The sequence below is a fragment of the Chelmon rostratus genome, chromosome 1 (genome assembly GCF_017976325.1).
Source record: "Chelmon rostratus isolate fCheRos1 chromosome 1, fCheRos1.pri, whole genome shotgun sequence".
Classification (NCBI taxonomy): domain Eukaryota; kingdom Metazoa; phylum Chordata; class Actinopteri; order Chaetodontiformes; family Chaetodontidae; genus Chelmon; species Chelmon rostratus.
In genome coordinates, this window is record NC_055658.1 from 10,771,320 (window position 1) to 10,797,959 (window position 26,640).

Consider the following 26,640-nt stretch of genomic DNA (forward strand, 5'->3'; position numbering starts at 1 on the left):
GGTGGGTGTTGGGGAGGGGGGGTGCGCTCGGTGTGGTGTACTTCACCACCCCTCCTATGGGTTTACACAGAGTTAGTGCAAGATATTCTGCTCTGGGAGTGAGAGTGCAAGGATAAACGGCACATACACGCTGCGCATCGGTGTCACACTGAACAGCTTTTATTCTGAGGCTTTTTCCAAGTGGGATCGACTCTGAGATTTCTTTCTTTCTTTCTGCTTTTTGCATTAATGCCTTCATGATTTTTTTTTAACCTTGTGTCTACGCCGGCTGACTATTGATGCTGCTCCGTGAACTTGAAACATGACGGGACGCGAGTGTCTCCTCTTGCGTTCACCTCGTCGGCGCTTTCACCTTAACAGGTAGCCGGAGGGGGGGACAAAACGCCGGTTTTCTCGGGACGTGTACGGGAGATGAGACTCGATTTCGGGACCCGCTCCGATGGAAGACACCGCAAACCGCTGACCACCTGGCCGTGTCTGCTGGAGAGCGACGCTGATCGCCGCAATCACCGCAGGTCGCGCAATTAGATCCCGTCCGTTCCTGAAGTTAAATGGGGGAAACGGAACTGCGACATATGCAGCCTCTAATTTACCCCAGTTTGCGCGACCAGCTGCTTTTTACCCAAAACCTGTGCTAGAGTCTGATTACTCCTGCGGGGCGATTATTATTTCTCCCCCTCCTCTCTCTCTCTCTCTTCCCTGGACCCAAAGCTAGATCTGACTGAGAAGGATATCTTTGCCCGAATAAGCTCGCAGGCACGCTGGATGAGAAGACTATGAGCTGACACACTCCAGTTTTTCCTCCTGCGCTGTAACGGATTTGGGTATGTACGATAAGAATAGGTCTCAGATGCCCACTAAGAATCCCAAATCTGACTGGGCTTTAATTTGTAGGCTTTGCTCAAGCGCATTCATTCGTTTAGGAGCCCACACACAGCCCTTTAATTCTGCCAATTTACGTGTAAAATTAATACGACTGTGTAATGTGTTGTGAAGTTTTCTGACCATGGGGGTTTGAGGCGCAGTGACCATAAAATGTGGGGGATTTAGAAGGGGAGCAACAGACATGAATGGCTGCCTAACTGCTGCTGCTGCAGCGTTTTTGTTGATTTTTTTTCTTCTTCTTCTATGAATTGTTGATTAAGGCCTTTGCAGATTGAACAGAAAATCGTTTTAAAAAGAATGAAAGTTGGCCAGACAGCTAATTGTGGGGAAGGTGGTGGTTGTTTGTTCAATGCATTCATGTTCATGGCAAAGTTACTTCACTGAGGTATCCTCTGTCATGTATTCGTAGGTTTGTCCGTGGAAGCTTCCTGCCATCACATGCGAGGGAGTCACTGCCTGTGACAGCGCTGCGTAGAAAGAAACCTTTGAGTTGTGAGGGCTGGAAACACACTTACTGTCATGGATCTAAAAGACTATTACCTGTTGGGCGCCCTGCTTGCCTGCGTGTGGCTAGATCCTTCAATAGCCCAAGAGTTAATCTACCCCATCAGAGAGGAGTTGCAGGAAAATGTCCTCATTGGAAACATACCAAAGGACCTAAACATTTCCCATACAAATGCTGCCACTGGGGCAAGTGCTAATCTGGTGTACCGGCTTGTCTCCAAAGCGGGAGACAACCCGCTGGTCCGCGTTCTGAGCAGCACTGGCGAGATTTTCACAACATCAAACCGGATCGACAGGGAGAAGTTGTGCCCCGGTCCGTCGTTTGAGGACAGCGAGTGCTCCTTTGAAATTGAAGTGGTCATCCTGCCTAACGATTATTTCAGGCTGATTAAAATCAAAATAATCGTCAAAGACACAAACGATAATGCCCCCATGTTCCCGTCCCCTGTGATCAACATCTCCATCCCAGAGAACACGCTCATCAACAGCCGCTTTGCCATCCCTTCTGCCACTGACCCCGACACTGGCCCCAACAGTGTCCACAAATACGAGCTGATCAACGGGCAGAGTGCCTTCGGCTTAGACATAGTGGAAACGCCTGAGGGGGAGAAGTGGCCCCAGCTCATCGTGCAGCAGAATCTGGACAGAGAGCAGAAGGATACATATGTGATGAAGATCAAAGTGGAGGACGGTGGCAGTCCGCAGAAATCCAGCACTGCTATTCTCCAAGTTACAGTAACAGATGTCAATGACAACAGACCGGTGTTTAAAGAGGGTCAGATAGAGGTGCATATACCAGAGAACTCCCCTATCGGCACATCTGTTGTGCAGCTTCAGGCCACGGATGCAGACATAGGGGCGAATGCAGAGATACGTTATGTATTTGGGACTCAGGTGTCACCTGCTACGAAAAGACTATTTGCATTAAATACAACATCTGGCCTAATTACGGTGCAGAGGCCCCTGGACAGAGAGGAGACAGCTATTCATAAGCTCTCTGTTTTAGCCAGCGATGGCAGCTCTAGTCCTGCCAGAGCTACTGTTACCATAAATGTGACTGACGTTAATGACAATCCACCTAATATAGACCTGAGATACATAATCAGTCCCATTAATGGAACTGTTTTCCTGTCAGAGAAGGATCCTATCAATACCAAGATAGCTCTCATCACGGTGTCAGACAAAGACACTGACATCAACGGCAAGGTCATCTGTTTCATAGAGAAGGATGTGCCTTTCCATCTCAAAGCCGTGTACGACAACCAGTATCTGTTAGAGACATCAGCGCTGCTCGACTACGAGGGGACTAAGGAGTACAACTTTAAAATTGTAGCTTCTGACTCTGGAAAACCGAGCTTGAATCAAACTGCCTTGGTGCGAGTGAGGCTGGAGGATGAGAATGACAACCCGCCTATTTTTACTCAGCCAGTTATTGAGCTGGCTGTTATGGAAAACAACAAGCGCGACCTGTTCCTCACTACGCTCAGCGCCACCGACGAGGACAGCGGGAAAAACGCGGAGATAGTTTATCAGCTGGGGCCGAACGCGTCATTCTTCGATCTCGACCGCAAAACGGGGGTCCTGACGGCATCCAGGGTTTTTGACCGGGAGGATCAGGACAGGTTTCTCTTCACTGTGACGGCGAGAGATAATGGGACACCCCCTCTGCAAACGCAGGCGGCCGTTATTGTGACTGTGCTGGATGAAAATGATAACAACCCTAAGTTCACACATAACCACTTTCAGTTCTTTGTGTCAGAGAATCTACCTAAATACAGTACTGTGGGGGTGATAACTGTCACAGATTCAGATGCTGGAGAAAACGCTGCTGTTTCTCTTTCCATATTGAATGACAATGAGAACTTTATACTGGATCCTTACTCTGGGGTGATAAAATCTAATGTGTCATTTGATCGGGAGCAACAGAGCTCCTACACTTTTGATGTCAGGGCTGTGGACAGCGGCAGGCCTCCCTGCTCCTCAGCTGCCAAGGTGACCATCAATGTCATCGACGTGAACGACAACACCCCCATCGTCATCTACCCCCCCTCCAACAACTCTTTCAAACTCGTCCCTCTCTCCTCCATCCCGGGATCTGTGGTGGCGGAGGTGTTTGCTGTGGATGGTGACACGGGGATGAATGCAGAACTGAAGTATACCATTGTGAGTGGGAACAACAAAGGTCTTTTCAGAATTGACCCTGTTACAGGGAATATTACTCTGGAGGAAAAGCCAGCAGTGACGGACATAGGCTTACACAGATTAGTGGTCAATATCAGCGACCTGGGATATCCCAAATCTCTCCATACTCTGGTGCTGGTATTTCTGTATGTCAATGACACTGTGGGCAACTCAACACTCATCTATGATCTCATCCGACGCACCATGGAGACCCCAATTGACCGAAACATTGGTGAAAGCAGTGAAACTTATCAAAGTGGTGACTATTTAACCATAATGATAGCCTTTGTTACCGGCGCCTTAGTGGTGATTATTGTCATCTTTGTCACTGTGCTGCTGCGCTGCCGCCACGCTTCCAGGTTTAAAGCTGCACAGAGGAAAAAACAAGGGGCTGAGTGGATGTCACCCAACACAGAGAACAAGCAGAACAAGAAGAAAAAGCGCAAGAAAAGGAAATCCCCCAAAAGCTCCTTGCTCAACTTTGTCACCATCGAGGGGAACAAGCCTGACGATCCTGCCCACGAGCCAATCAACGGAACCATCAGCCTGCCCACCGAGCTGGAGGAGCAAGGGATTGGACGCTTTGATTGGAATGCCACACCTACAACAACCTTCAAACCCAGCAGCCCAGACCTGGCCCGGCACTACAAGTCCGCCTCGCCCCAATCAGCCTTCCACCTCAAGGCCGACACGCCGGTCTCGGTGAAGAAGCATCACGTGATTCAGGAGCTCCCATTGGATAACACATTTGTTGGGGGCTGTGACACCCTTTCCAAGAGGTCCTCCACGAGCTCCGACCACTTCAGTGCCTCAGAGTGCAGTTCCCAAGGAGGGTTCAAGACGAAGGGGCCCATGCACACCAGACAGCAGGTAAAAGAGCACTTTTACTGGTCTATAAGTACTGCCTATAACTGCCCTGTTCCACAGTGCTGAAGTGCCAGTCTCGATTAGAGACTCACTCTAAGTTACTGTGAAGCAACAGAAAAGAGTACAGGAGACATACCACTTCAGCAAGTTCCACTGTTTCTCAAACTTTAAAAAGAAAAAAAAAAAGTAACTTGAACAACTGCTAAGTAAAGGAGTTGACTATGGACTCAACAGTCACATGCATACTTTTGGGGGAATAATTATAGACTGATGTTTTGTCATGAATATCTATTTAATTCATATTTAACAAAATGCAAGTGGGTGAGTGATTGCCTTGCCTTATTTTGTCTATTCAGCACCCAGGTTAGATCACTGGTAAAATGTACCAACATAACATTAATTGTGACTCAATGTTGTTTGTGAAAGAAACATTTTTTTCTCGCCTATCTACTCAGATTAGTGTTTTCATCCTAGATAAATGCTGCACACATTCTTCAAAAACTTAGCTGACTTGTCACCTCTCTCATAAAACTCTGAGTGTATTCATGTTTTTTTGTTTGTTTCTTTGTTTTTGGTGTGTATTGTAATATCACAAAAGACCTTTTCAACACCTGCAGCAATAACAACAGTCAATAATTAGCCTGCTGCGGTGGTATTGTGAATGTCACTGTAGGCTTTGCCACATCATCTAAGCTTGAATTAAATGCCTCCTCTCAAAGCACACTAGCGAACTGAGTGAAGCTTGTCTGGAACTTGATACACATCCAATTCAAAAAGGATTAGCCAATAATGAGCCTCAAATTTCAACGTAATCCATGCTGCTTTTTATCAAAGCCTTATTAATTTTTCTGCTAATAAAGCAGCACTACACAACACACAGTTCTAATCTAATGGAACACACGTGGACAAATACAGGGAGCAGCAGAGAAGAGGGAAGAGAGAGCGTGCAGAGGGAGAAAGGGAGGCAAAGTGAAAGTGTTGTCAGTGGGTCAGGCTTGACGGGTGGTGGTACTGAACCTTTAGGTGGCAGTGTTGCGCTGCACGGCACAGCCTGGCACAACGCCAACCTGCAGTGGACTTATAAATGCAAGGGAGGAGAAGAAAGGAGTGAAACCTGTGTTGGTGTTCTTAGTGAAATACTCTTGCCTAATGATGTAGAGGCTACACAGGGAAGATTGATAATGGCAGTTAGAGATGTGAGTGATAAGATCTATCCGGAAGAGAGAGTGGAATTACAGGGGTGACACTGTGTGACTCCTGTCGATGCATACCTCCGGGTCACTGCATCTGGGGTTGCATTTAATGTGTTTCTGTGTGAGAGGTAGCAGTCAAAAGAGGCATTCAGTTTGGCGTCATTTGCCAGGCGCCGTTGGTGCGTGTCTGTGTGTATGTGTGTGTGTGGTTTGTGGCGTGTGTGACAGAGAGATGAGACAAGGCGATGAAATGGCTGATGGTGGCGTCAGTGGGGACTCAACCTTAGAGGAGGACACATGAGCTATGACACTATACTTTAAGCACAACTTCATTGATTCGCTCAGTCATCCAACAATTCCATATTAGATTTATTGGAATCAATAACTCTGACAAATGATTTACAGACGCACACAAACAGAGCCAGTGTGTTCTATACAGTGCCATCAATAATATAAATAATGTATTACTGCAGACACTTTTGCTCACACGTGTTTCTCTGAAATGTTCTGTACAAACAAAATTCCTCTGTGTGCTCGTGCATAGCATAAATCTATTCCTTATCGAAGCCGAGGGTGGAAACTGACCTCAAGTTGTGCCTAGTTGTCTATTTCTTTCCGCTCTGAAATGACACAAAGCAGTTCAGCTGAGTCTTGCCAATCTAACCTTCTTCATTCTACACTGTAGAGCCATTTTTAGACCTGAAACGTGGGTATCGCATCTTCTGATCACGAATTCATAATCAAATCTGTGTTTATTTATTTTTTGATAAGGCTGTATTGTTTAGATCTAGAGAAAACTGTTTGCCATAAAAAGTCAAGGTAAAGTGCGACATCCTTCCCTTCAGCAATACCTGAATTACTCTAAATATGCACTAATATATTGGACTTCACACAAGGGTACACTTTCTTATCTCATTTTCTTATTATTAGAAGAAAAAGTAATTTTCTACCTTTCCGCTATTAGCTAATATGTATCTTTGGAGATCTATAATGAAGACTCTTAAGGCGTATCTGGTTGATTCTCAGTCCAAAACATCTCTCTGATAAGAAGCCCACTTCAGATTTGAGGTTAAATGGCATTTATTGATTGTGGTTAAAATGACTGGACTGCACTGACTGTCTTAGTGGATAAAGCTGGTAACGTTATCAATTACATCCGTATTTTGATTGTTTTGCACAATGCAACCATTTGCATTGACATGTGAATTATGTGAGCATTGATAAGCAGATGGCCATACGGTGTGTCCCATTCCTTTTTTAATTCTGTCTGAGCGTTGAGCAAAAACAGAGAGGAGATCAGCTGTAATTTAAAAAAAAAGAAAAAGAGCAAAAGATAAAAAAATACCAATTACCTTTGAGTGAATGTTTAAACAGACAGTATATCCAAAAGGTAATATCGTCGGATTATCATATCATATTTCCTGCAGAGTAGAACCGCTTTGGAAAAAGATTAGAACTGCATTATTAAAAGATTTCTTATACATACATGGATAATAAAAATAACTCAATATCATTTAAAGTTATTGCCCGGTACCTTTGCAGTTTTAAAACGTGCTTTGATGCATGACATTGATAATAAGTTCAGTTATTCGCTGAATTGTTACGCCACATAATGCATCACATATATGACAGAAAGATGAAGTTTAACATTTCCATTGTTGCTTTTTGAATAACAAACCCCGATCAATCACATTGCTCCCTGACGCTGACATGAAATAAGCAATTAAGTGAAAGGGGACGTTCAACTGGAAGAAATGTTCAAAGCTGAGGCTTTTAAAATTGACCTTCTCTTGCAGAACTGAAAAGCCATTTTGTCCCCGTACTCAAGAGTGACTTCTATGCAACATCAGCACTGATCAATAAATACGGAATTGGATGAAAAAAGATAAACAAGTAGGCAGAGAGGAAGAGCAAAGCATGGAGGTTTCAGAGGTGTCTCCCTCTCAGACAATTCAGAACCTGGGGAATGGAAATCTACAGCAGTGTCGTCACAGACAGATGTCTGGTGGAATCAGCTTTATAGATATCCCAAACTTTGCTGATAGCAATAGGAGCAATCCTTTCCCCCCCTCACTTATTATTTACCCTCCAGGGACCTGCATTAGTGTAAACAACACTGAGGAAAAAAGCATGAAAACACTGTCCTAGTTTCACAAGGCAACACAAGCATCTAAGAAACCAAGTATAATCATAGCCGTTTCTCCGTCAGCCTCACTTTCTTCTTCTCGGTAGTCTTACGGGGACACATACAGTAGATGTGGTTCACCAACACAACGCGAGCCCGTCGGCTACGCATTAGCCGTGTACTGTGCGCTAGATCCCCAGATCATGTTATAGACACGTTTAACCCGGTTTTTACGGAAGGCGCGGGGTTTGGAAGTAGTCACCGCGACGGCGAATGAAACATTGTGTTAAATCAATTACAACCCACATTCTTGGTTCTCACACTTTGCCATTTAGCTTAAACAAATCCCACAGTGAATTTGGAAATCAGGCTGCTTTTTGTCTGTTGAGTTAGCAAGCAAGTGTAGATTCATGTGTGTGTGTAAGATGCCTTCTCTTTCCCTTCGCTTTTCATGGTAATATACATTATGTGTAAGGATGGACAATTAAGGGCCTCATACAGGTCTTTCAGTTGTGCAGCCATGTGGCCCGAACGCCTCATGTGCAAAAAGGCTTTATTGCTGTGGGTTATTAGTGTTTTTCTTGCATGGCAGAAAAGATGCAAGCACTGAAAGAAAGCACGTACCTACAGTTCAGTTATCCCACACCGCTCTGATGTGTTTTCCTGCAGCACAGATCCTGACTTAGCTCTAGGGAAGCAGTATAACAGCTCCCCTTTATGCAGCTCCACTATAGCTACAGCACATATAGAACAACTGACAACATATGCATCTTAGGTTGACTTAATCAAAATAACTCTGGAGACTTTTGTTTTCAGTTTTGTCCAGTTGCTCCGTCTGCGTCTGACTCACATATCATTTCCCTTCTTGTTGTGACCGCTGCAGTACAAACAGACTTGTATTACAGTATCAGTCACAAGAAATGAGCAGTCCGTTAAACGTTACAGTAGATGTAGTATTCAGGTTAAAGTGCAGGATGAGAGACAAGCCTGTGAGGAAGAACAAGGAATCTTTCACAGACTATTCCTGGTGTTGTCTTGTCAGTACATTTAATGAATGGACATTCTATGCAAACAGGAGTTTGTACAGACCATTGTAATTATGGAGCCTTGGGGGAGTCGTCCTTCTTGTGCAGGTTCATTTGCCACATTAATAAGGGGATTAGTAGTACGTACGGGGGCTGATGGCAGTCGGAGAAGTTTGAGAAGATTAATGAACTATGACAATGTTGCACCTGAGGGGAAAAGTCTGTTGCAATATCTTCTGGGTTGTGCTGACACAGAATTTGGCGGCATGAAAGAGGAAGATGGAGAGAGGCCAGTGATTGTTGCCGACTGTGATCATACATCCTTCTCCTCGGCTCTCCTGTCACTTCTTTGGGATTCTTTGTTTGTGATCTCTTATGCTGCACGTGCCCGTGATACTTTTGACTGAAGATGTTCCAGTGGATTGAAATTCACAGTACAATAAGGAACGTTACACAATCTCATCGTTTCTGTGCATATGAATAAATGCTTAAACTGGATACACAACTATAAAGACGAACCAAATCTTTGAGCACATTCTCTGTTATCTACTTTTTGGTCTGTTGCCAACATCAGTTTAATGATGAAGGGAACTACTGGTAGATGCAAGAAGAATAACCTGCACTGCATTCTCTTATTGAGTAAAATGTGGCAGATCCTCAAAGCAAATGTAGCTACCAGGAGATCGTAAGCCAATAAGTCTGCGAGTGAAGTTTCTATCAAAGCTTTAAATCATCAGTGGAGGATTTGCGGGGCTCTTTACGGCAGACAACTTTGTATTTCTTTAAAAAACTTGTCATGTCCTCTATGTCTAGGTGGGTAAAAGGAAATGAAATGGATTGTGGGCTATACTAAGGTAGTGGGTGTGAGTACTACCAGAGTAGATTATTGCCCCAAGGGGGATCCAGTTTTGTCTGCACAAAACAACAAAATAAATCAAAGCTCCCCGTTGGTACACTGGCTGAACTGCGGAGTTCATTTATATGCTTTTATTTTTCCGCTGTTGAGAAGAATGAAGTGCTACTGATTTTTTAAATATATTTATATATTTATTTATTTATAGCCTTTTATTTTTATTTGTTTTTCTTTGTTCTCTCAAACTGCAAGGGACAGGGTTGCCAAAACACAGATGATGGCAAATTACCAGGAATTACATTTGATTTTTTTTTTTTTTTTTTTTTTTTGGTGAACATTTTGTTAATTTTCATTTCTGTTCGATCCATTTTCATACATGTGTTGAGACACGTTTCCTCACCATCACACCGCTTTACTCTGCGTATACAGTGCAGTTTTGATAATGGCAGATATTGTCATGTATCAAAAGGTCTTAATGTGTGTGTGCAGTTTTTTTTTTTGTTGTTGTTGTTGTTCGTCATCACGTTTGGCTGGGAACCCATTCATCTCCAATTCATCATCCATGTCTTCAATTTCTCAGAGCACACTGATTGATGGTCAATCTTGAGGGGGTTTTGCTTTGTGGAGCTGAATGTTTTGCATGCACAAAAACCAGAGTCATTGTGGCTTTTGTGGGACTGTCATTACTTAATTCATCTCCATGTTTTCACTAATCAACAAAACACATTTCCCATTTTTCTAAGGCAATCAATCAAGTTGACATACAAGCTTCATTTTTTTTTTCCAACACGGCATGATGAGAAAAAGACAAACTGCAGCTTAAGACACTTACAGTATTGACACCTCAACTGAATTCTCTCAAATTAACCTTAAACATAAGAGTAGAGGGTGGAAGAAAATGTTTCTTGACTACTTGCTTGTCTACAAAAAGAAAAAAAAATGATATAAAAAGATGAAGTTATGATGCTACTTCATTGTTTGAATGCCCCCCACCCCAACAACCCATCTCTCCTTTCCACTCCTCACTTGGCCCCTCCACCCACTCCTTATCTTCCCTGTCTCCAGCCCACACCTTTCACCCATGTTTTTTCGGGGTCAGAGCCGTTACATGCAATGTTAAATCACCAAGGGTGTGTTCACCTTTGTGTTCTGATCATTTGTGACAGATGAGGGTGCTTTGTGTTCGGCACGTAGCCCCGCTTTCTTCCTGTTACGATCCTCTCTCCCTGTAGCACCAGAGAGAGATGGGGTTGGGGGGGGGTGTTTGTGTGTAAAAGATGGGCAAAGTGGTGCTGTATGTCCTGACATGACAAACCCAGAGGGAGACGCGTCCTTGTCATTGGGTTGTTGTGTCAAGTGACACACAGGCCGCTGCTCTGTCACTAGCGTGTGCCAGTGTCTAGACTAATAGTTGTGATAATGGCATTGCCGGCCAAAAAAAAAAAAAAAAAAACCCTCAAGCAAAGAGCCACACTTGACTTGAAATGTGACTGCCATTGACTGCTTTGCCACTGGGCCCCATAGCTCACAAAGACTCTGTAACCCTCATCGATGTAAATCTTTCTTGTATATATGAGATGTTTCATGTAAATTGAACTCCTGGTAATCTTGCCTAATGTGCTGTGATAAACAATAATGGACTTGTTTTATTTTATTTTTTTTTGTTTTATTTATTTGCCCTGCTTTCTACTTTTCCTTTTTTTCATTGCTGGGTATACATTAATTACATCTGAAATAAACTCTGCCAGTTATTCAGAACACTGCAACTCCTATTCTGTTTTTAAAAGCTTTATTTGGACAGTGCTATTCTACCTTTATAATTTCATAATAAATGTTTCAAAGAGCTCATTTCTTTCTTGTTTTTAATTCGTCCGCTTGGTCTCCTTTTGTGATGTGCATAAACTGGGAAACGTTTCAGTCAAGCTACCACGTGTGGATGGGTTTGTGCCCGCAAACAAGTGCCAACCCGTGCATTTTAAGGAACAAATAGATTTTCTGGTTTGACTGAGTATTTGAAAGGAGGCAGACAAAATCACTGACAGGCAGCCGAAATGTGGAGTAAGGACAGGAGGAACCACTACAGCAACCAAAAACTCCTTCCATGGACACATGAGCGTGTGGTTATTTGAAGACAGATTAAAAAAAATTGAATGAATTCAGTTAACGTTTGGAGCTTCTTCTAAAATACATAGTGTGACTGATCTGATGTGACTGTGAGCTAAATGAGGATAGCTGCCTAATAGTGTCAAAGAACAAAATTCTCGATACTAATGGTGGGTAATGGATAATACGATGGTGTCTTATGTCCTGAAATGCTCCTCTCCTGGACATTTTTGCTGCGTCTTCACTCTTTCACGCTTAATGCAATTTAGATTTCATCCTGATTGGTGAAGCAGGTGTAACTGAACGCACTTACTTACATCAGGCGTGAACACGCGTAGCGCTTTAACAGGAAATTAACAACAAAAACCTCCCGCCAGAAAATCCAAATGTCAATCTTGTGTCTGCAGTAATATCAGGAACTTCCTAACGCTGTCATCATCTTCATCATCATCACCACCATCATAACAAACTCAAAATGTATATTGTGGGTATGTTAAGGAAAAGAAACCCTGTTTCAACAATGTTTTCTTTTTTTTTTTTGCAAGAGCTGACTTTTTATAGTGACACTTTCATTCGTTAATCTCCAGCTACCTTCCAGTTTAAGAAGTATACAGTAGATGTGTCACCTCTTAACCGGTCTTTGCAGAAAGAGAGAGGGAGGGAGTGTGGATTTCAAAGTGCCACGCCAACACATCTATGGAAAGTAGGCCCAACTCAGCTTAATCTGTCCACTCCGCTTTAAAGCCAGCAGCAGAGCGAGCTTAGTCTTCATTTGAGTGAGAACGAGGAGGGGGGGAAGAGGATAAATAAATAAATATGGGCTTTAAAGTTTGACCTCATCTATACGGTCACTTTCAAAAAGCTCTGTGCACTTTCTGACTGGAATTTGAAACCTGACATCTGACCTAAACTATAATCGTATCGCCTGTACTTTCCCAAGAAAAAAAGGAAAAGAAGGCAATGCTAGCATGAACATTTTATCAGAATATGTTGTCTGTCTACCAATCTCAGTGGCCAGATTTTCAAATTGTGCGGAATCCATGTGGGATGGGAAGACTGTAGATAACATGGATCTTTGAAAATGCTTTGCTATCTTTGAATATGGTGAATTTGCTGTGGCAGGTTTGCTTTTTTTCCTGCCCCTGCACAGGCTGTGTTTGCAGGCAGACAATGTTAGAGATGGTCTCAGATTTGACCTCCATATGCATAGTCTGGTTAGTGAAAGAATATGAGTGGCCAATCCTAAAAAAAACAAAGGATTTCTCCAATTAACATGCCAGTGGTTAAATGTAACATATAAGTTTTGCAAATGAGGAAGCAATTAGCAGATAACACACGAGACAAACACAGTGGATTTAAACTAAACCACTCCGAAGATCAGATGCGTTAAACACTGTGTGGCTGTTACACAGAAAGCCTGTATGCACAGCAATATGCGTGCACAGGGTTTTCAGCAGATTTATAAACCCCTGCGTTCACATTGTTCTGTTGCACAACTTTGTCATCGTGAAACTGAGTGCACACGACAGAGCATAATTATCCACACAGGGATGATGTCACATGCCTTTTTAACCTTGTTTGGACAGAAACCAGACTAATTCTGTCCTTGGTCCTCCACCAGCAGTGTCCTCAGAGCGGCCCCTGTTTCATTATGCATAGGCGTTAAGCATTGGTATGTATGGTCAGTCAATAAAGGTGATTGATTGATGACCCTTATGTGGTCAAACATATGATCCACTTGCAGAGGTTGAGGAAGTATGCAGACCCTTAATTCGAGTTAAAGTAGAAATACAACAAGGCATTAATATTCTATTAGAAGTAAAAACCCTGCATTCAAAAAGCACATTATGATCAGAAAGGTTTAGTAGAGTATCAAAAGTAGTGACAGCCATGCTTCAGAAAGTGACCCCACAGATTGTTATCAGATCACACTTGATATTATTTGATTATCATTACAGATGTAATATTTTAATGCTGAAGGTGGTTGAGGTGAAGCTAGTTTGAAGTATTTTATACACTGTTGGTTAGTTTAATGTACATCATTGTATCATATTTCTAAGTTGCTGACATGCTTTGTAAAAGCTTAAGTTGTAGATGTAACTGTGTCAAATAAATGGAAAAAGTCAAATATTTGGCTGCTGAAATGTAGTAAAGTAGAAAGCAGGATAAAAAATGCGCAGTAGTTGATTTCATGTCCTTGGTTACATTCCACTTCTGTTCACCTTGAAGTCAACGTACATTAGTGCACAATTTTGGGGCAGCGTGCAGGCTACCTCTATTTATTTGTATTAGAATAAAGTCTGTAACTGCACACAGAAATATTACTGAACTCTGCTGAGACACCGTAGAGACCTCTAACGTGCTGAAAAGATTAAGACTCCGAATGAAAAAGCCCCTCTGAGAGGATCGCCTTCTCTTTGCCACACGGTAGCATCACACCCTTTGCAGCCATAAAAGTCTGTGTGGGAATAGCATTTTTACAGATACGAGTGTGTGTTTGCGAAGTGCAACTTTTTCTGTGCTTACTAAGGACTGAAGTCTAGAGGTTAAAGTTGTGACTCGGATGATCTTTTATGATTTTTTATGACACCTTTCATTATGTTAAAAAGTAAAGTAAACATGTTTCACACCTTTTCACTTATATGGAATTTTTAGCAGCACTATACTATATAAATGCCGATTTACTATATAAATCATGGTAAAGCACACATCAAGCCTTTTTTTTTTCAAGAATATGAAAACAGAGCAACTGTTAGTGGTTTGCTAACTTTGAGGTTAGGTGAGATAAACGCAGGAATAACCAGAACAACAGGAGATCAGGAGCCTCTAATGAGATATTTCTGTCAAAGCTGGCTGAATGGCTGTCTTTCGTTTCCAGCAAACACACTGACTTCACTGGATATGCTTACATATGCTACATTCTCATATCTCCCCTTGAATTGACAGCTGCTTTTTGAACATAGAGCGTTGGCTGGGAGCTCCTCTAAATTAGTCATATGCCCCACGCCATTGCACTGAATTAAAATCAGGATCAGTCAGACACTTGAAGAGGGCCCAAGAGTTTGAGCCATGTATTTTCTTTTTTTTACATATCTGCTGCTGAATGATGCGCACGCTGTCATATTTCCCTCCAGTGACAGTGTGGTCTAGTCCTGCTGACATTTTCCTCCAGTGTAATCTTTCCTTAACCATTATCTAGTCGCTCATATTTCCCTTTTGGGGGAAAAAATGAAGAGAGGTGAGTGCATTTCTCAGATTGAATCCCCAAATGTATTTGACTCTAGACAAAGAGAGAAACTATTTTCATTTTCACCCTTAACAGCCCAGAATCCTTCAGGACTGTAGTGAGTTATGCAGTGGTGTTGCATGGAATAAAATGCCCATCCACTGTAATATATGTATAAGATTTTAATTGAAGGAAGCTGCAGTGGTCACACCGGTGGGAGCCTCGGGCAAATGTTATTTTTCTATTTCCCTTTTGCTTCCAAAGACAGACTGACATATGCACACAACCGCACATACAAAAAGACAGAAAAAGTGGCCTTAAGGTTACAAAAGTGACCTTCTGACCGAAAGGTTGCGGGGTCAGTCTTTGGACAGGCAGGATAAATTAGACTGGGGAGGAGAAACCACCACTGAGGTGCCCTTAAGCAAGGCACTTAACCCACACTTGCTCCAGTGGGGTCGCTCAGTGGATAAGACTGTTGTTGTACTGGGCAGCTTCCAGGTGTAGGTGTGCGGACCTTTGTAAGTCTGGAGCAGGATATTCCAGGAGACCAGCTTTTGTGCTCAGCGAATCTGCCGTGGATGAATTTCCAAAAACTAATAGCAAGAGAAAGGGACGCGCGTTGAACTTTATGCTTCTCTTCTGTACAATGTTTTGACACACACATGAAATTTAACTGCTTCTTCTGACCCTTTTAAGCAGATAAATATGATGCTGAGATATAGTCCTTAGTAGACTTGGTAGCTGGTTCCAAATGGATTTTTACAGGAAGCACATTAGACTGTGAATAAAAGCATAAATTTGATTTTATGGGGATTTTGAGGGATTTACATTTAAGCACATAGTAATGAACAACATGGAAATAAAAGGGACATTTTGACATACAACGTTATGACATTACGAACAGCTTGCTGCCAAAAATACAGTCATAAATGAAGGTGTGTGACCCCGTCTGATATCTTACGGTGACGCTCCAGATTTGTTCCTTTGGCAATAAATTTGAGAGCGACTGTGTGCTGATTAGCTTCAGTATGAAACCGATTCTGCACAGAAAGTGTTGGTCAAACATTTGCTGGTAACAAAGTAACTCCAGCGGGCATCTCTTGTTCCAGATGAGAGCTTTAGTCTTAACATCGGCAGAGGTTTGATCCTCCTGTTTCAACTATGGCAGATCATAGAATTTTGTATAAATTATTTCCCACGGTGAACCTGATGAAGCACATTGATTAATTGGTGTTAAGGGTAATTATATATTTCTTTAAATCTGTACTACATCATTAATAGATTCCCTTCATCACAACAACAAAGAGCAACAACACGCGGCATGGATGGCATGTGATTTCCTCTGGTGTAGAGTACAATGAGAGATATGAGTGAATTAGCAGATGCATAATGCTCTTCAGGGAGCTAATTAGATAAGAAGTTGTGATGTATGGCTGCTGGAAAGATGTGTGTCAACGAACTCCGGCTCAATGTATAGACTGCAGATTTGTATTGATTGTATGCTTTGTCTTGTGCCTGAGGCATCAGCACGCTACAGTGTAAGCTGAGTGCCTTGCCTTTGTCTAGTGAGTTGAGCAGATAAGGGTTGTGATAAATCTGCCCGAGAATAAGCTGTCATAGAGGTGCCGCACATGGGAATATTTAACGCAAACATAAAATATGGCTTGTCTGTTGTTTTATCGTCGAGGGTATAAGAAATGGCAGGGTTTTAAAATACTCTCAGCCCTTATTTTTGCACTTTTCTATCTCTGCAGCCCTCGCCTGCAGCTTACAGTCCTGCTCATCTTTGTCAGGGCCACGGAGCGGACAAAAAAGGAAAGAAGAGATGCTTTGCACGGAATGGTGAACCAGCACCTTATCGCCACTCAGTAATATGCAGAGGTGTAAAACATTTGGCTAGCTTATTTAGATGAAATGATTTAGTCCTGGTTGTGCAGAGTTAGCGAGGGCTGAATCAAGTAGTGTGCTGGGGATGAGGAGGAAGGAGGTGAAAATTGGTTTCCCCTATCTTACGGCGCACATAGAGACCCAGTCTGGCTTCCTCTCTCTCCACAGACTCCCCTCTGACGATAACGTGGCCTGATAATGGGTATATGCACCCAGATTTATTTTCTATTTCCTGCAACAACTGCTTTTCCAGGAAACTTCTTTTTTTTTTTTTTTTTATGTATGAGCTTTATGGCCGCTTTCAGTTGTGACATTCTGAGGGCAGAGCCTCAGTACCAGAGCAAGGAGGGAAACATTTGCCATGCAAAAAATAGAGGGGGATGTTCTTTTGAGGGCTGCAACTTTTACTGTAACATATACAATAAGGCTCTAATACGAAGGAAGGGAAACTTTATCCACTCTGTTGATTTGTCTGCCTCGGTTGTCTGCCCACAGATTTTTTTTTTATCCCACTTAGCATCATTGCAGCAAACTAATACAGAACAACATTTCATTACAGGAGTTTCTTTGTCGCTGGAGTGGACTCTGTCATAAGATTTATTAAGGTTGTTGTGGAATGAAAATGTCTCCTTCATTTATACATCAAAGCTTGAAATTTAAGTTTAAATTTGCCAAAGCGTGTGAGACTGTACAGTGAGTGACTTGTAGCTACGACTGGCTGCGACACCGCGGCCCCTTGTTTGCCCCTATTTCCCCCTTCCCCTTTTAAAAGGCTGTGGCTCCGTCTGTCATGTGACATGCGACCCCCGCTACATGCTTGGAAGGGTGTTTCAGTGTCCCAGAAACCGGCCCGGCCTCTGTCCGGGGAACAATGAGGTTCCTTCACCGCCACAGACTCTGGACTGTGGTTGCCCTAGGCCATGCATGACATGGAATCCCCCCTGAATGGTGCACGTGTGTGTCTGAGTGTGTGTGCGTGTGTTGATGTGGTGATGATGGGACTTTATTCCCTCAACACTCATTTAACACTGCTCTAAGCTGTTCACCCATAGAGATCAGTGGCTGTCTTGTTCTGGTCCATATCTTCACAGTAGGAAGTGTGTGCCTGTGTGTGTGTGTCCACTTATTAATAGCCCTGCCTCTGGGATAATATTCATAACCAGAGCAGGACAGAGGGGATTTAAAGCAACACACTGGGCAGATTGGACTGATTAATATCTCAGAGAAGCATGTTCTTTGATCTTGTGTTTACTTTGTGATTAGGAACACACGGTTTGGAGCCATGTCTGTCCTGTGGACAACGAAGGACATTATTGATTAGAAATGGTCATGTGCTTTCTAAAGCTGTCACGATGCCAGACATATTTTATTGGGACAACGTGCTTGTGATGTGTGCACTGCAAAACATATATTTATCCAGTATAATGAGCATTATTGAGTCTTAAAATGCAATTTTCTTAAAACAAACCAAATCTCATGTCAATAGTTTGGGCTTTTACATATATATAAATAACCTTTAGCTCCTTGAATCAAGATTAATTCCCCTCCTGGCATTGCTCTGCCTTTCTGTGTCTTATTTCAGCGTGCAGACACAAATGTCTTTCCTGGAAAAGAAAAAGGGCCTGTACCGGAAATTAACTCGCCATATTGGCAGAACTGTTTTCTTGTTTTATGAAATGTCATGAAGACATATAGAGTGTTGACGGCTCAGCTCTAGACCAAATGCAATGCAAGCAAGGGTCAGTTTGTCACTTGTTGTTTTTTGCATGAGCACACACACATATTGCATTATTAATGTATCTTTTCTACCGCCCCATCTTGGTCACCTCCTATTATCAAACAGGCTCTTGTACTCTGGTTAGCCTATTCTATACATGTCACTTGCCTATTAGCTGTGTTTCCAGAGCCCATGTGACCCTAAACTGACCTGATTTCTAACAGTAAGACCAGCTGTAAAGCTGACGCTAACCCAGACAGTGAATATCTATCAGCTGCCATCCATGCTACTGTGTCTAAACCTCAGTAATCCTTTTCCTGACACATTCGGATCACCGCATGATGACTCTTACCATAGGACTGTCCCAGTAGAGTACCATGAAAATACCAGTGCTTCCAATACAACACATGACTTTATCATATGGGAATATCTCATATGATCAAATCACATGATGTCGGCACATGGATGGAGTCACATGCACATGTAATATTACACATCAGGTCCACCACTTCAATCCTGACTATGAGAAGGTTTGCTATGGTTATACAGATATTCAAGCTCCCCCGAGGATGAACTCTGCTGACTTTGGTGAATCCCTGACTTTTCCACTAACATGGTCAACATTTTTGGCTTTGAGTTAAATATCTGTTCAACCACTGGACAGATTGTCATGATATTTGGTGTCCATGGTGCAGAGAGGCTGAATCCCACTGACTTGTAATGTTTTCTCTAGCAGCATTGCTTTCAATTATCAGGTGAAATATCTCAATGTCTACTGCATGGATTGGCACAAACTTTGGTACAGATGTCTACTGCGCCCCTCACTTCTCCACAAGTGCGAACATGAAGTTGAGATTTGTGGTTTGAAGTGCAAACTCTCAACAAGTATCGGAGATATTGCCATGAAATCTAGCACAGGCATCCATGTCCTCATGAATGGTTACTTGAAATCTCTTCGATGAGCCCCTGATGTTTCATCTAGCGCCATCACCAGGTCAAAATTGTCATTTGTTCAGTACTTTGGTTTATGACCAAATACTTGCTGCCATGAGCCTCTGCTCCAATTTGTTTTTATAGTGCTAATTACCAAGTGTTAGCATGCTAACACAATAAAAACTATAATGGTTAACAAGCATTATACCTTCTAAACATCTGCGCGTTACCACTGTCAGTGTGAGCACTGTATGTTAGCATTTAGCTCAAAGCACCCCTCTAACTACAGCCTCCCACAGCTGCTAGTAGATTGCTGGCGACTGTCAGGCTTTTTTTGTCAAAGAAGGGTATTTTATCCTCAGCGAAGTGAAGATTTCAATCATCAGCCGATTCTCATCCACTTTAATGTGAGCCTGAGTAACCAACTTATTGATGACAGTCACAAAGGAGAACTCTTTTTTTAGAATCCTCGCCATATTTTAGTGCGATTTGTGAAATAAAATGATCACAAAAGAAAATAGTATAATTTTAAAACAGCCGTATTTTCCTCTTAATATTGAACGATTGATTTCTTTTCTTAATAATTGATATTTGAATCGTTTTAGATTCCTTTCATCCGTTTAAAAGGAAAAATACAAAGCATCATTTGATGCCAGAGCTTTCTATTCTGCACCTGCGTGCTGGCATCAGAGCTTCACAAGAAGGAATCCTTTCTTCTTCCTGTGCGTGTGTGTGATGTGTGTGTGTGTGTGGAGGGGGTGTGGAGAGGTCACTGCCTTAATTGAATAATTGACTGGAAAAAGTCTTGCCAGAAAACATAGCGAGATATATATACATATAAAAAGATGAAGTCACTGACTTGGAAAACCAGTCAGACTGTCAATGAGGCCCAAAGCTAAAAAGAAATGGCAACAAGTTTTTGCTAATTACATGAAGCCTTCCTCCATCGTTCCTTGTTGAGCGGATGATAATGACGCGCAGGTTTGTTTTTTCAATTCCTTAGGCTTTACCAAATGCCATCTCTAATTTTCGCCGAGGATCTGGCCTTGAAGGCTCTGGTAATATCAAGCACAAACAATCAATCCCGGCCAATCTCTTGAGGCCGTAATGGACTTGGAAAGAATATTAAGAGATTTTGTCTGCAGAGAAGCTTTCTGCCACAGCAGTCGTCCCTCAGCTAATTTGTGTTTGTGTGCCAAGGGAGGCCACACACTGGGACTGCTGTAACAGGCTCTCAGTCCTACTTTCTGAGGAGCTGCTGCCAGGCCAACGAACACACACACACACACAAACACACACACACACACACATGCAAATATGTGCTCCCACATAGACACAGAAAGATGAAACAGGCTTCATTCTGCACTAAATCAATCCGTTTTCAGTCAATAGCGTACATTTCAGCAAGATATTTTTGACTACTGAAACCACTACTGACATCTTTTGTGCTCTGGTATTAATGTTGGGCTTCTGTGACAAATACAAGATTGTCCCTCATGCCTATTATTGTGTGTGCGAGGCTGCATTTGTTTGTGCAACTGAGACAGGGAGAGAAAATGAGAGGGTGGCATTTTAGGATGCCAGGCTGAATGTGGGGTAACCATGAGAATGTGGGACCAGTGCCCGATCTCTGGGTGGCGGTCCAGTTGTAAATCTGCCTGTTGTTGCCGCACATTGCTAATGAAACTAAACACCACCCCAGAAATGTCACCGCGTCTTAGCCTTACCTTGCTGTTTAGCATAACAAAAATCAGCGCTGAGAAATCTAATTAAAATGGGCTATTGTGGATCTCCTATTCTAGTTATTAGGTTTTCTGGAGAGCGCCTGTCTGTGTGGTGTGAGATGAGAGGGTTGGCTTAAGATTGTGACTTAATACTAGCCTGACATTTGTTTTCTTTTTTTCCCCCTTCCTCCCCTGTTCTTCTCTCTCTGTCACTATTCATTTTCCATCTCAGCTTGAGTGCAGGGACGAGACCACAGGCTACCTCAGAGACAAGCTCCTCTTTACATACATGTATTTTTTTTTTTTTTTTGCCATCCGATGACAAAGAATAAGCCTTTTTGCCATTATTGTATTTCAGTTTTTTTCTCCTTGCCCTTGTATCCAGTCCCTCTATTCGTGTTTCTCTCCCTTGATTTCTAATTTTCATGCCCATATTTTCCTCTCCATTTCTTCCCTGCTGCTCCACTCACTCCATTCTCCTTCCTCAATCTTCTGTCTTTTACGCCGGCATTTCAGTCCTTCCTATGTATTTCTCATTTTGCTCTCTAATTTATTTCTCAATTTTCATCATTCACCATCTGCCTGTCAATTTGCTTTCACCTCACCCCTCTCTCCATCCCTGTTTGTTGGAAGGCAACGTTTCAGCGTTCCAATTGAGCAGCATTCCACATTTTCTTCTCCTCTTGTTTTCAATATGCACTTATGCGAAGTGTATAACACAGTGTATAACTATTTGATTTTACCCACCTGAACCTTCCTCTCTAAGTGGCCGCTTAGCGACTGCCAATTTAGAGTTTAACCTCACGAGAGCTGAGGCTATTGCCAGAGAGGCAGATGGTCAGAGGCTGAGGCAAAAGATGCTGGGAAATTCATCCATTAACCTCTATTGCCCACTCTGTCATGCTGTCCATCCTCTCTCTTTATTTCTGTGGCTTTATGAGCGCATGAGAGCAAGGGGCAAAGAGAGAGAGAGGGTATGGGGGATATGTCGGCGTGTTTGCAGGATGGCAGCAGCAGTCAGTGCGCTCACAACCTACTTCACAACCTACCTGCATATTTTAAAGCCCTCATGCAATATTGCTTCTCAGTCTTCTGCTGTTGCCTGTTGCCGCTCTCACCAATTTTCTGCCTCATTGTCATTCATGTGCAATCTGTTTGTTTGGCTAACCTCCTCGTATTGAGACTATCTCAGCTGAGCTACTTCATGTCCATATGTCACTGAATGTATTTTGTGCTATCTATTGTATTATCTGCATTGGCTTAGTGATTCACTCCTCTCGGCTTGTAAAGAAGTCCTGCAGAAATGCTGCAGGACTTCTTTACAAGCTCAAGGCTTTCACAGCTCCTTGAGGTATAAGACGGCACAAACGATTAAGATTGGAACAATAAAACCTTGCAAGAGGTCTTACAATTGCACAACTGCTTTCTTTGCTTTGCCTCAGTAGGAGGATGCCTTTATAAAAGTGCCCAATTCGACACAGATAACCTGCAGTCTTGCTTCGTGGAAAGATTTAGCGAGGTGACCCTCGCTGATACCTTTGCACTGATTAAAGAAATGATTTATATCTGCTATTTCAATTGCATATGACCCAGCAGGAAACCTCTTTATTGTACACCAAGCACACACAAACACACTCCATAATCTGGTCCTTCTTATCAATGTCTTACTGTTTCTAATTAGCATCTGCAATGAGAATTTTTCTCGATTGCTTACTACACTCTTTCAGTGCTTAATCATCAGAAGGTATTTTAAAGTAATATATGTGACCTTTAAATGTTTCAGAGTTATAAAACTTTAATGTAATACATGACTTTAAGTCAAGTCAGTGTTTATTTGTATAGAACATTTCAAACAGTTGACCAAAGTGCTGAACAGGTTCAAATGCTCATGTGAAAATAAACAACAAATAAGAATAAGCTGACAATTTGAATGCAAACGAGAAGAAGTCTGTCTTCAGCGATGATATGAAACTTTCAAAGGTCTGAGCCATTCTTATATGAATAAATGAGCTGTTCCAAAGATAAGGGGCAGCCATCGCAAAGGCACGGCCACCTTTGTTTTTGAGTCTGGATCTGCAAGTTTATGATCCTCTGTGCAGATGTAGGTGACGGCGCACAACCCTGATGTGCAGACGCTCTGCGCTGAGGTTCAGGAGCAGAAATCACATTAACCACGTTTGATTAATATTTTAATTGCCTATTATTTAGCATATATTTATATTTTTTTCATTGTTCAGTGAAATAGTCGGGTTGACAGCTGACTGCACGTGCCAGTAAAAGGCTGACTGCATGCAGAGAGTGGACGGCATTTTTGGTTTGCTGCCAGTGGAGAATTTTTTTTCAGAAATACAAGAAGGACTACAAATAGACATTGAGTATTTTACTTGAAAGTAACCTTCAACCCTACGTCTTTAATTCTGAGTTCAAAATGTTTTTGTTGCACACAGAAATGTCATTTCGTTTTCTCTGCAGTCGTTCACTTATTTCATAAATGCAACACATTATAGTTGGTTTATACATAGGATAAAGGCAAAAAAAAAAAAACGTTATATGCAGTGTTATTTCATTTTAAATGTCAAAAGGTATTCACGGCTCCCAGTGATTTCTTTACTGTGGGAAACGGGTCCAAATGGCTCTTTGAGTGGTAAAGGTTGCCGACCCCTGCCATAGAAGACTACGCAGCAGTTGCATCATTCAGGAAAACACATTTTTCATACTTATAACAAGGGCTGTCAAGCAATTAAAAAATAATAATCGAATTAATTACATGCTTTGTGATTAATTAATTTAAATTAATTACATGTATAATCTGCCGCAGGTAGACTTACTCAGTTGGGTCTGAATACCTGCTCAAGTGTGGCTTGACGAGACTAGTTGCTCGTGGTGGCGTCAGGGGCTGTGCGAGGTCTGACCTCTGAACTCACTGCTCAGTGCTTTGCGTTGAGGTGATATTTCAGGCTTGAACTACTCCAATGGTGCAAAAATTCCTTCCTGCAGAAATTGCAGGAAGGAATTCGTACACCCTAGGTAGACAAACACTATTAACAGCTCCATCGGGGGCTTTTTTAAATGGAAATTTTCCATCCGTTGGTCCAAGCAATGTTTTGTCTTCTGCTTCCTTCATGTTTACAAAGCTACTGTGGCCGGTTGTATGTTAAGTGATGTATGGGGTCATGGGGCATCTTTAATTAATTAATCCAAATAAATGCTTTGCTTTAAGAGCCGCACTTGTGGCATAGTTTGGCTACAAAAGGACTACTTTGTAGATACTATTTTGCTTTAACATGAAATGAAAGAAGAGCAGGCTACCATGTTTAAAGGTCCAGAAGAGATTTGTACTGCTGATCTGAAGATGAAACACATTATCACCCTTCCGGTTAGCAGACTGTAAAATATACGGCTATGGATTGAACTATGCTTATTTACTCTGCCTTATTATAAATGCTACGGTAGTTGTGCTGTGCTTTGCTGCTCATGTCAGAGCTTGTATGGTTTCCAATGGTAACCGGGCAGGATAAGAGGATGAAAGGCTCATTATAACCCCACTGAGTGAAAATTGGCCCCTCTCTCTCAATAGTGCACTAGCCTCTTCTTCACAGTCCTACATATCTGTTGTCATGATAATAGACCTCCTCTCTGCGAGTGGGGAGGTCATTTTCAGCTCTATAGCTCTTTTTTCAGGCTGAGAATGCTCCCTGTGCAAGTATGTTTGTGTGCATGTGTTTGTCTAGTTCATTTCCTTGTTTGCATCTGGATGAGTAGCTGCTTCTTTGCAACATTGTTTGTAATTAAAATGCAAAACCAAGTGTGACTGGGTGATCATGGCGTGATCCATCATCCCTTGCTGTTGGCATGCTAAACATCATGTGGGTGCTGTTTGCATCATGACCTCCGTGGCCTTCTTCTTAAACAGAAAACCTTTTGTGATGCTTTGGTTGTGGAGGTTAAAGTGTGTTCATCTATAGAGTGTTCAACCCTGGTTTTCAAAGAAATGTGAAATGAATGTGCATTAAGAACCAGCTTTATAAGCTCATGCCTTTTCATATGTGGTAGGGCTGTTACATCCTAATCGGTCACAACATGTTGATCATATAGTGATTATTGGCGGACAGGGGCAAAAATATACTATACTATACACTCTATATCAAAATAGCAACACTCACTAGACTGTCACCTCACCGCCAGAACATCCTGGTTCAAATCCTGGATGGTGCAGGGATGCATGTTAGCTTAATTCTCCTGTCAGTGCCCTAACCAAGGCTTAGAACTGGAGTTGGTCCCTGCTGCACAGTGGCTGCCCACTGCTCCTAATGCACAGGGTGGGTTATATTAAAAAGGATGACTTATGTTATTGACTAAGTATTGTTACTGTTCAGAAATCTGACTTACGAACAGACTATAGTTCAGTGCTAAATTCTGACTTATTCTCATTATAAGAATGCTAGAATCCTGCAAAATAATGCTGTTCAAATCTGACAAAATAATCCCCTGTAAAATAATACCTCAATCTAATATGTTTCCAAATATAAATGCTCTGACACATTTTGAAAGAAATCAGGCCTGATCATGACTTAGAGTCATTCATTGGCCATTGGTCATTTGCCTGAAACTGAAGAAAAAGTTCACTTTCAGACTGGCAGGAGGCAGGATATGTTCCTTAATTATACAGAGTCACAAAGCTCCCTTTAAAGATCTGTCATTTTGCTTTTGCTTCCCCAAAGGCAAACATTATATACTTTTTACAAATCTGTTGACCACACAATCTTGATCTTTGCCATCTTCTGTAAAATTCAGCATTAAAAGCAAAACATCAAATTTCAGTTACAGCAAGAAACATCCATCTCTAAACTGCTTTCATTATTGCTCACTGCTTGTTTCTTACCAACCTTGTACAAAGGTTACTCCATGCTGATCCTTCTATTCCATCTCATCTGGACTTATCTTTAATGTCTTCACTGTACATTTTTCCAGTCAAAAATCTGTAACGAACTGCTCTATAACCAAATAGCTACTTCTGACAACTGTGGTGAATTAGTTCCTTACATAGCAGGAGTCCATTGTGAAGTTGATTCTTGTACCTTTTCATTTAATTTATTTGACCAGTACTCGTGACTCACCTTTGATAGCTTTTTAAAAAAGTACCTCACATGATAAGATTGATAATAATTAGTAATTTAGGCCTTATAAGACTATGGAAAATGCCCAAATGCTCCAAAACAGCAGAAACACAAACTCGGACTCAGCTTTTTAGAAGATTACAAACCCACTTAAATAATCATCAGTTTGGAATTTTAATAGAGTATGACAGCGTTGCCCTGGAACGCTTGAGCTTTTGAACAAAATCACCACACAGACATTTTAATTGTATTAATCTTAAATTGCTGTTTGGAGAAAAGAACAACAATTGAACAATA

The 26,640-nt window shown here is 42.0% G+C and overlaps 1 protein-coding gene across 1 annotated transcript in view; it reads left to right on the forward strand.

The window, feature by feature from the left end:
- The first annotated feature begins 1,404 nt into the window (after positions 1-1,404).
- The window catches only part of LOC121608198 (protocadherin-9), a 192,582-nt gene continuing 167,346 nt past the window's right edge, over positions 1,405-26,640 (forward strand). Inside the window, exon 1 of the mRNA XM_041939382.1 lies at positions 1,405-4,440. Within this exon, the coding sequence (XP_041795316.1) occupies positions 1,405-4,440 (3,036 nt within the window). The remainder of the gene's footprint in view (positions 4,441-26,640) is intronic.